Source organism: Grammomys surdaster, unplaced genomic scaffold (genome assembly GCF_004785775.1).
Source record: "Grammomys surdaster isolate TR1022 unplaced genomic scaffold, NIH_TR_1.0 958, whole genome shotgun sequence".
NCBI classification, from domain to species: domain Eukaryota; kingdom Metazoa; phylum Chordata; class Mammalia; order Rodentia; family Muridae; genus Grammomys; species Grammomys surdaster.
Window position 1 is genome coordinate 2036923 of NW_021605377.1, and position 11552 is coordinate 2048474.

Sequence of the window (11552 nt, forward strand, 5' to 3'; positions counted from 1 at the left end):
ACTAGATGCACAACTCTTAAATTTAGTTCAATGTTCTTAGAAAACAGATTTGTAATGAAAGAAAGCATCTCTTTATTGGAATCCTTGCAGAAATAAACTGTAGTGGCTCTTATCTGTAATCCCAGAAAGCTGAGGCAGGAGTCATCTGACTGGCCTCACTGTGGTAAGCTCCAGACTAGCAGCCAAGGATACAAAAAGGAGACCCTTAAAACAAGAATTCTTGAATCACCCAAGCCCCTCCAACACATGCATACATACATAAATAATATATAATAATATATCTTATGTAGAGACTGTCAGCTCTCTACAAGTAAGCAAGGACTTCAAGGCTAAAATCGGGAGAACATAAACTGGGTCTTTGTATTTCTGAATAAAACAAGCAGAAAACTGACCATCAGTATAGCTTTAAAAGGTGGGCTGAACCTCAGAAGCATGCATGAGGCCGCACCTCCGATTTCGCTCAGTCTAGTAGTTTCCCATGAAAAACCAACTGTAAACAGTGGACACTACATCCAGTCTGGTTGTGAAAAGCAGGTGACCTTAGGTCTTTTTAGCAATCCTGCTTTGACTATCATTCTAAGAATGAGCCTAATTTGGGTGTACTTTTACAAACACAGATCTATATATAGACCCACTAGCATTAAAAAGTGAACATGAGACAAAAATTTTGCTATGCTAAAATTAGCTAGTCAAAAAATAAAACTACAACTCAGTGTTTATCCATACTTAATGAACCATGTTTTTCCTATTTCCTAACACAGGAGCTTCTTAAGTGAGGGGACAATTTAGGAATAGCACCAATGGTTAGTTTACACTTTTTTCCTGGGGGGAATACCTTAATTCTTCTATTTTTAGGACTAAATCTTTTTTCAATACTAATTTTTAAAATAACAAACTCATAGACATCATGAATAGATGGGTTTATTTAGCAGTAAGTTTGAAACTCTTGCTTTAAGCAAGGGTACTACAGTAATTATATCAGGAACAGACATTTCCTACACTGTCAAATATATAAAAGTTCCTTTACACTTTCAACACTGATCAACAAGCAGATTCAGTCCAAGTTACTTTGATGTATCTACTCAGTCAACCCAAGCTTCTTCTTCAGAGACTCTGGCATCTCAGGTGGAGGAGGGCGGGGGAGCCTGAAGTAGACCTTCACAGAGTCATAGATGAACCACTGCAGTGCAGTCAGAGTGCCAATCATGATGATTCGGGCGAAGAGCCCCTTCCACACACCTGGTTCAGAGAGGAAAAGTGAGTGCACGAGTGCCACCTACCCACACAGTGGTACTTCTCAGGAGAGCCTAACTTACCTCTAAAGCCAAGCCTCTGCAGGACCTGAGACGCAGTGCTGCCTTTCTCTTTATTCAGCACAGAGACTACAGAGTCAGCAGGGTGCGAGACAATCGCACAGAAGACTCCAGCTAGGGGGAAAGGGAAGGAAAACAAAAAAATCAAGATACCTCTAAGTATAATTCCTGCCTCAGCCTCCCAAATGCTAGGATTACAAGCCTGTGTCACCACGCTGGCTTTAGTTTTATTATTTAAGCCACTTAAATTTAGAGTTACTCACTTTATATGTATGAGTGTCTTCCCTGCATGTACGTATGTGTACCCACATGCATACCTTGTATGCCTTTGAAGATCAGAAAAGGGCACCCCATCCTCTAGAAATGGGGTAATTACAGATGTATTTTCAAGCTTGACAGTGGCATGTAAAGTAACAATGCTAACTACAGAAAAAGATTTGGGGGAAGTATTTAGAATCCAGTAGAACATAGAAACAGGCAGATAAAAATGCTTCCTAACCTTTGGAAATTTTCCTTCACAAAGGGACCAATAATGAAAGTGATATAATTTGCCTATAATTTCATGAGCAGGTATGTTCTAAATAATTCATACTAGCCGGGGTGTAGTGATGTATACCTTCAAGTCCATAACTTGGGATATAGAGGCAAGTGAATCTCTTGAGTTCAAAGCCATCCTGGCCTACACAGTGAGTTCTAAGACACCCAGGGTTATAAAGTGAGACCCTGAAGACATGGATGGATAGATGGATAGACAGATACAAAGACAAGCCATACCTATGTAACCTGCCACAAATGTCACAACCAGCTGTTCTGCCTTTGTACATTCACTTCGGGGCTTAGGAACCACAAATTTGTACAAAGCTTCAACAGTGCGTTCAAAGCAGGCGAACTTCATCATGGTGTACGGGATCTGCCTCATCCACAGAGGAGCAACACCCTTGTAGAACCTAGGAAGTGAGGACACTAATTTACATAGGTGCCTAAGTTAATTAAGCTGAGATTTTCACCATCTACAGAAGTGTCCGCACACCAGTCGAGTCCTGACAGCAACACATGACAGCATGACGCATGTCATTTCCATCAGAACCGCAAGACTAACATGCAGGTGTAGTAGTCTCACATGCCAATGACTCAAGCACCTTTGACTGTACAACCAATCAAGTTGCTGGATGTTTCTTAAACTGGAACTACAAGAAACAAGACGCTTACAGGTAGAACTCAGTTCAAGATTCATCCACAAAGGCGGATCTAAGGAAGCATGTTGTCATCTGTAACATGCAAACTGACCATGTCTATCAGAACCGTCCTAACCAGCCCCGCCCGAGTCCACAGCTATTTAGACAAGTATCAGGTCATTTCCAGATAGACAAAACCACTTGACTATTTTAGGAAAATGCCCACTTACGCATTTAAGCCTTCTTCTTTATACATTTTGGGAACTGCTTCCCTCAATGTGTTGGCATAACCAGGCTGGGTTTGAATTCGAACTTTAGCAGCTTCCATAGGAGCCAGGGCAATGTCAGCAAAGAACTCAGCACTGGCAGAAGCAGCCAAATATAGTGATGTGCGCCACAGATAGGTGTTCTCCTAAAAGTCAATATACAGAGCACATATGAACTGCTGCCATTCAATGAACACTGACATTTCAATCTAACCTTGTATGACAATGTAACTTCAGATATTTTAAAAATATTCCTCTCCCCTTTTTTGGTTTAAGATCTAACTTCATCAGTCTATCCCAGTTTAGTCTTGTTATATGGGACAGTCTGACTTCAAAAATCACAACATATCTAAATGCTAGGAAACAGATGTACATTACCCTGCCTGACTTGTCTAAACTACTCTTATTATACAGTCCATAAATAATAACAGTATCGGAATGAATTTATATTGTCTCCAAGCCTCATGAATAATATAAGGTATATGCTCTGAATATGCAAGGACACATACAGTAATCCTATACCACACAAAAGGAATCCCACTCTTCTCTTACAAACACATCAACCATACTTACTTAGAAATTCAGCAAAGTACATTAAGAGAAGCTAGAACCTTATGCAATACACTTTGCTTTTCATCCCATCTCTGCTATTGCTGGATATACCTTATGCATTGAGACCTGCTGCACTCTTTCTGGGGCCATTTCTTCAGCCATAAAACAAGACAAGTTAAACAAAAAGCACAATATCCTGTCTCAAACACTTGGGACATTTAATATCAAAGTAAAATCACATACCTCACCAAGTATGTTGCTATATAAGGCTTTAAAGACTTCATAAAAGCCAAATTTGCAGAGCCCTTGCATGGAATAGCCAATCAAAGTTGGGGCCCATCCTTTAGCCAAACCACGAACACCATCTTCTTTCAGTGTAATAGAGAATCCATTAAATATGCCCTTGTACTTCTGAGGGTCCACCTTTAAAATGGGAAAATGTCAATATAAAAGAAACATCTATGTTAATTTAGCTGTGTGGTGTTTTTTTATTTGCCAAGTTATTTACAATGAGTTTTATAAAAATAAGATTTAAGAATATCTAACACTTTTCACACTTTATTCTACTACTGTGCTTTTAAAATTTAACTACAAAAAAAAAGGTGTATGTAAGTTCTTAGCTTAATATAAGCTAAACACCTATGTTTTTAAAACTTTTGTGTGGTATATTCATGTATGATTCTTTGTGAATGTATGTGTAAGCCAAAAGTCAATGTTGGGAACTTTTCTTACTTTGCAATCTCCTCTACCACTGTACCTGAGACTAGCTGGCCAGTGACCTCCAGGGGCCCTCCTGTATCCATCTTGCTAATGCTGGGGTGCATGTATGACCTTGCCCAACTTTTTACACAGGTGCTTGGGGATATCACCTAAGTTCTTCTCAATTACATAACAAATACACTATTGACTGAGCAATCTTTCCAGCCAAACTGGGAGGATTTAGGTGGTTAAAACAGGGTCTCTATTGCAGGCTAGTCTCAAACTCAGTGATTTTCCTGCCTCCACCTCCCAGATGCTAGACTATAGGCATGAGCCATCACTTCCAGGCTCTATTTAGGACTGTTTTTATAAACAACTTTTACAGCAAAGTTTAGCTTCCTTTAAATTATACTTAATTCTTGGATAGTCAAAACTATAAAATTCCAACAACAAAAAGTAAAAAATAAAATTGTTCTTAAGATATAAATATGTATTCCTGATCCTGGAGTCCTTTAAACAGATTATACTACACTATGAATCACTGTGAACATTAGATAACCAAACTAAATACAATTTTAAGAGGTACAACATCTCTTTTGAGGTACAGAATCTCTTTTACTTCAGAAATTAAATTTACTCAAAAGTCAGGCAGGTTTCAGGACTTACACTCGGTATCTACTGGGTTAACAACAATGTGGGTAAGGGAGCTTATCTCTCTCTGCCGGTACTAGAAGGGTTGGTATACATCACCTTCCTCTCTCCCTCCTAATATTTCACCTTCCTTTCTCTTTTAGGTAAGGAGACTTCTAATCCTGTTTGGGACAAATAAATTTTTAATGTTTGATTACTTTTCTTTCAATAATTATATGATATTCAAATTATAAAAAACATAGGAGAGGCAATGCTCAACTTTTCCTATAAAGACAATACGAACTTCTCTGAAAAGTAAACATGCTCTTTTCCTCACTATATAGGGACAGGAAGTTACTTCACATAAGATTACACACAAGACTGACTGCCTATTTTGATACCTAAAATATTTATGCAATGACTACTTGAGGTCTTGAATTAGTAGGCCTTGAAAAAGACCTCTGGTCAAAACTGAACACCAGCAGTTAAGATCCACTTATAGAAAGAGCAGAACAATTAACAATCTACACATGGGAGAGGTATATTAAAAGAAAGCTGGAGAGCTTGCTCTTCCAGACGAGTTCAATTCGCAGCACCCAGGCTGTGCAGTCCATAGCCACTCATAACTCCAACTCCAAGAGATCTGAAGATCTGACACCCTCCCTGGCTACCCACATACTTATGTAAAAATAAAAATAGTAATAAAACTAAATAAATACACAATAAATAAATGGAACTGAGGCTGTTTCCTGCTGAAGTCTGTAGCAGTTGGGATATCTACATTTCTCATTTGTGATGAGCTTTAAAAAAAAAAAAAAAAAACAGTAGCTGCTCCTCCAAAGGTTCTGGGTTCGATTCCCAGCACCCATCTATAACTGGGTTTCTAGGGAACCAGATGCCTTCTTCTTTGGACACCAGGCGCGTGTTGCACAAACATACAAAGCTGGAAATGTAACTCAGTGGTAGAGGACACCCCTAGCACACATACTTAAGGCTTTGATTCCAGCACAATTAATATATAACAATAAAAAATGAGGCCATCAATTTGAAAGGGTAGGAGCTGGAGGTATGGGAGGGGTTGATGGAAGCAAAGGGAAGAGAAGTAATATAATTGTATTTTAGTTTCAAACAGCTTTTTTATTAGTAAGATAAATCACATACACAAGACACATCAGGTCAGCACTTGCCTGTCAAACCTGCCAACCTGAGCATCATGCTTGGGTTCCCTATGGTTTAAGTAAAGAATCAAACCCCAAAATTTATCCATTTATTTCCACACCCACCCACATAATACGTATTATTTATATAATAAAAATAAATATAAATAAAAACCACTCATGCCAATACAAACCTGCATGCGGCATTTTACTAAGTCCAGGGGAACAACAGCAGTGTGTGTCAGCCCACAACTTAAGACCCCACCAAAGCCACACAGTGCATAATACTTCATGGAGCCAAATTCACAACTGTACTCTGTAATAAGACAAGACACACCATGCATTTTAATATAGACTTGAATTAGTGGGCGTCAACTTACCTCCTGGGTAGTTAGGTTTCCACACAGCTTGTTAGTAGCGTCTCTATCTTACAACTTAGGTTTCAACAGTATGTTTTAGTCCAGCATGCAACACAAACCTGCATTCTGCATTTAACCAGATCTAGAGGAACCAATGCTGTATGTGTTGTGCCACAGCTAATAATTCCTCCGAGTCCACAGAGGATAAAGAATCTGCCAGATCCATATTCACAGCTATACTGCTCTGTTTGATTGAAGAAAAGAGATCAATTATTCCTTCAGAGACTAAGGAAGTCTAGGGGAAGAAAACTCTTCCTTTTAATATAGTACTACCACTAGTATGCGGCTTTAGCCAGTCACAATTAGGTAGAAAGATGAGTTCTCATAGTGTAAATTACATGGAAGTCACTGTCAAATCAGATCACTAAAATAATTAGGATGTGTGTCTGTGGGAGACAATTTTCTAAGTTCCTGTATTGGCAACTTCAACTAAAAGCAGTTACTAAGACACCCTCCAAGAACAGCCCAAATTCAAAAAGAGCACTTAACATGTGCAAAGCTTGCTAACTTTAACATTAACTCCAGCTATTAACCAACTGCCCACTTACGAACTAAACCACATATGCCTAGTTCCCGGTCAAAAACATACAAATATTTGCTCTAGCCTTTGAAATCAGAGGAAAATGATAGCAGATAGTGAGAAAGGAGTTTTCCAATCACGTTGAAGACACAACAGAAGCGCATGAATGACTGGGGTGTGGGAGGGGATTTCTGTTTCTCAGGCACAATGTAAGTAACGTTCTCTTGAGGCATATAATTCAGCTTTCGGGTTTCTCTTGTACTTATGTTCCATTGGGATTTAAAACATACAATTAGAGTCACCCACCTCAAATCCCAAAACATGAAGTCAAAGGAATGCACACCTCATATAATCTGCAAGTCACTTCCTCCACCAGTAGTACCAAAAGCAAGGGATCTCCAACCTCATTAGCTCATATACAATCAAACGAAAAGATATTTAAAAAAAAAAAAAAAAAAAAAAAACAAAACAACCTGGGAAAGGAGATCAGAGGAGAGTTTTCCAGGTTTTTTTTTTAAAGGCAGGTCAAATAAAACGTTACGGAGTTGCCACTATGCCTGGCTAGTGGTTACAAAGGAGACTTTAACCCAGTAGACTTGGCTGACCAAGCGGGCTCACGGGGGAAGATAAAGAAGTTGGTTACCAACTCTCTGCCTCTACTCCCTTGGGGGCACGGAGGTCACTGAGTGGCGCTCGGCCTGGGCCCTTCCACGCCCTTGAGGGAGGGCCAAAGATCCGACAGCGGCCTAGGGCGTCAGAGCTGACATCCCGGGGTCAGCTAGAGACCGGTCTTCAGGTCCAGGGCTGGAGCGTCCTTCCCCGACCTCCAGCTCCCGCCCAGGTCTCGGAGGCAGAGCAGGGGGCAGCATGGAACCAGCGCTCGCACAGGGCAGGGTGTGACCTCACCTTCCACGGCGGCGGCGGCCAGGTGGCGGGAACGCCGGGGCGGACCCGGGGGACTGCGTGGACCCGACAGGCCATCGTGCACCAGCTGCAGGTGTGGCGCGTTGAAGGGGTTCGCCCGCGCCAGGTGCGCTACGGACGAGAACATCCTCCTGCGGGGGAGACAGAGGGCGGAGGTGAGAGAGGGCAATGTCACAGAAGCCCCGCGAGACATGCCCGGCTCTGCGCCCTTGAGGAGGTCACAGATTCTTCCCCAGGGACGCCGAGCCCGGCCGGGCCCACGGCCAAGGCGGCGGCCACAAGGGACTCAAGGCTCTGCGCCCCGCACCCTCCGCGGCGAGGCCGGGCCGCGCTCACTTGCCTAAGATGGCGAACACCCAACCGCTCGCTGGGCAAGGTTGCGGCTCACAGAGGCCGAATGTCCTCCCCGCCCGAAGATCCGTGCCCTTCGCGCGGCGTCACCGTGACGCACGCAGAGCGTCACTGCGCCACGCGCTTCTCATTTGCGGAGAGGAGCGCGGAGCCAAAACGTCACCGCGTCCTCCTAGCAACCCTATCCCCGCCCCCGTCCAACCCCAGCTCTTCCGGCCCGGCTAGTGCGCAGGAGGATTCCTACTGCGCAGGCGCGCATGGCGGGGGTTGCTTTTTTTTTTTTTTTTTTTTTTTTTTTTTTAAATGTCTAGTCTTGGCCTTGGACGGGCAGGTGACCTACCCACTCTGTCCCTGCACCTTCGAGTGTTTTCTCCTTGGCGCCAGGAACTTTTACATGTCTTTAAGTGATTGCCGGCATAAACTTTTTAAGACACGAATGCTTAAGTGATAACGTTATTCAGGTATTGACGTTAGGATATCACTACAAGATCTTATATCGGAATTCCTGCCATCATCGGACTCTTTAGAAAAAATTCCACTCACTGACTTGAGACATAGGTATGTCTAAATTTTCCACCAAGTTCTGGTGGAAAGGATATACAGGAAGAACTCACTATACATAAAACTCACAGTAATGTTCATGGCCCCTGAAAACAGTAAATCAAAGCTTCGTTCCTGGAGGCACAGGCATGCACTGAAATGAAAGGAACCAATGGACTGTGTGTTCTTAAGACAGGATTGTGTGTGCTTCAGACATTTAGAAGCATTATTTCTCTCGCGTCAACAAGCGGGGAGAGTTTAGAAGGAATCAAACCTGTTATAATTGTTGCTTTTAACATTTTCCTGGGAAATTTACCTCATTTTTACTAAGCCTTTTTATCTAACCCAAGACACCACTAGAGCTGGCTTGTGTACTGACTGCTGTAGTTACACTAGGTCTACCTCTGCATTCAGTGCTCTGCTGTGTCGTTTAAAAATTCTTAACATTTACAAACAAAAGACCCCATATTTTCTTTCGTTTTGCCCTAGGTCCTTCAAATTATGTAGTTGGTCCTGGATGGAAGAAATACTTTCAGAGTTTATGAAACATCAAAAAGATATCTGAAGGTTTACAAAATAGGGTTAAAGACATAGTGCTGACTACTCTTTTGAGGTCTGGCACTTGATTCCTAGTGCACATCTTGAACAGCACACAGCAGCCTGTGTGATTCCAGCTCCAGGGGATCTGACACCATCTTCTGGCCTTCATAGGCACTGCACTCATGTACACACACACACACACACACACACCACTATTTAAAAAAAAACTTAAAAATGAAATTTATAAAACATTTTTTTTGTAAAGACTTAAGAGGTTTATATTAGTTATATGTCTGCTGCTGTGATAAAACATCATGACCAAGGGAACTTTTAAAAGGAAGGTTTTATTTTGGCTTACACCTCCAGAGAGATATGAGTCTATCATGGTGGGGAGGCATGATAGCACACAGCAGACATGCCAGTAAGCCCCCAGGTACATAAAGCTTCCAGCAATGCCAGAAACCTCCCCAAAGGGTGCTACCAAGGGACCAAGTGCCAGGGACTAACTGTTGGGGTGTTTCTCATTTAAACTACCCCAAGGCTGGAGACATAGCCTGGTGATACAAGAGGCTGTGAGTTCCATTCCCAGCACCAAAGTAGGAAAAGGATGTGAGCATCTAGACAGCTCAGAGAAAGGTGCCCGCATCAAGCCTAAGAAGCCAAACTGGATTCCCCAGACCCACAGACTCCCAAAAGTCATCCTCTGATTTCTACATGTATGCCATGGTTCACATGCACCTACTATACAAGTATACACACAAAATAAATTTCTAAAATATATTTTTAAAATACTATCCAGGCAAAACATTAAAACTCTCACTTCTTGAAGTATTATTTATTATTATTGTGTTTGTGCATGCGCGTGTGTGCGTGCACAAACACACACACACATACACACGATCGTGTACATGGAGAGGTTAAAAAACAACTTCCAGTTGAATTTCTCCCTTTACCATATGGATCCTGGGGATAAAACTTAGGTGTGTACTGTTTGGTGGCAAATACCTTTGCTTGCTGAGTCATCTTAACAGCCTCCTAAACTTTTCCATATAACATGCTAACACCTAACTATTATAGGTGGGTATATATGAAGGGAAAGTCAGCCCTTATAAGAAAGGCCCAACGACACATACAAAAATTTCAAGTGTGAGGAAGATGCACGTAAGAAAACACAGATGAAATTTTCATTTACTTATTAAGAAGGTCTCAAAGGAACATTGAAAGAACTTCTTTCTTCACAAGTGGTGGACTGCTTGTCAATCAAGCTCTACCACTAAACAGATGTGCGGTGTCAGGCTCTCCACAGATGTGACAACAACCTGACCGAAGTCCTAACACACGGGTATGGCAAGAGCTGGCTTTCCATCCAGATGGAGTTCATTAACAGACAAGCAACTTCCACTGGCCAAAGAAAGGTCACAGAATCACTGCTGTCACCTAGCAACCTTGCCCAGTCCTCTCCAGCCCTGTTACACTCCAGACTGGCAAAAGTCTCAGGAAGAATTTATCAACAGAGGATATAGGAAGGGAAGGAGTGACAGATAAGGTAATAAGTACCCAAACACCTGTTGCCTTAGGCCCTCACTTGTCTGGCTCACCCACATAATTTGATCTCGTGTAGACAAGCAAATCTCTTTACAAGGTTTATAAAGTGATTCTTAGAGTATAGTAACTACTTTCTAATCTTTGCCTGCTCTACCCCCTTCTCCCAACACCAGATAATACTGTTAAAGTTAGATAAAGCTGGTGCCCTTCACCTCGGCACAACATATGCATCTGGCCCTGAAGCTGGTGGACAGAATCCAGAGCTAGCTGAGAGAGCTGTGTTTATCTGTTCTGTCAACAAGGTGACCTTCATGTGGTAAAGGCTGCTGTTTCCCTCCTGCTTCCTGAGTGCTATGCAGGTTTTTCTTATACTTAACCTCAAATCAAAACCGCATACGGAAGGGAAATCTGGGAAATAAAGTTGCAGCTTTACTGAAGAGGAGGGCAGTTACAGGGCTGGTTTGATAGCTCAGCAGGTAAAGGTGCTTACTGTGCAAGCCTTAAGGCCCAAGTTCAATTCCCACAATGCACATAAAGATGGAAGAAAAAAAAACAAGTCCACAAAGTTGTCCTCTGACTTCTACACACACACACACACACACATGCACACACACGTCACCACAGGGAGGAAGTAGACAAGGTCATTGGAAGCTATGATACAGAGCTAGAGAGTGACTAGCTCTAAGGAGAGATGGTGATAAGACGTGGCTAGCTCTACAGGGTGAAAGTACAGTGTTTTTAAAGGTCCTTCCTAGCAGGAAGAAGGAAAAAGCATTCACCATCTCAATATCTGCAAACCAGGAACCAAATAATATGCCACATTATTAACTTTACAACAATCCACAGAACACACAGTCCAGCTGGACTGGACATGGTAGGAATCAGTAGCCCCGAATCCTTGTCCAAGTGTCTTGTTGCTTG

At 42.1% G+C, this 11552-nt stretch overlaps 1 protein-coding gene and 1 non-coding gene across 2 annotated transcripts; both read right to left on the reverse strand.

Annotated features, from left to right (window-relative positions):
- Positions 1-905: 905 nt before the first annotated feature.
- On the reverse strand, positions 906-8098 carry Slc25a3 (solute carrier family 25 member 3). Its single transcript, XM_028783106.1, has 8 exons — positions 7996-8098; positions 7638-7786; positions 5987-6108; positions 3550-3729; positions 2719-2900; positions 2088-2260; positions 1317-1427; positions 906-1239 (listed from the first exon to the last, which is right to left on the reverse strand). Exons 2-8 carry the CDS (start codon positions 7780-7782, stop codon positions 1079-1081), a joined length of 1074 nt encoding a protein of 357 aa, XP_028638939.1. The 5' UTR covers positions 7783-7786; positions 7996-8098; the 3' UTR covers positions 906-1078.
- On the reverse strand, positions 2331-2576 carry LOC114634532. The gene has a single exon (XR_003713347.1). It is a non-coding gene; the product is annotated as a small nucleolar RNA SNORA53 (small nucleolar RNA).
- Positions 8099-11552: the final 3454 nt, after the last annotated feature.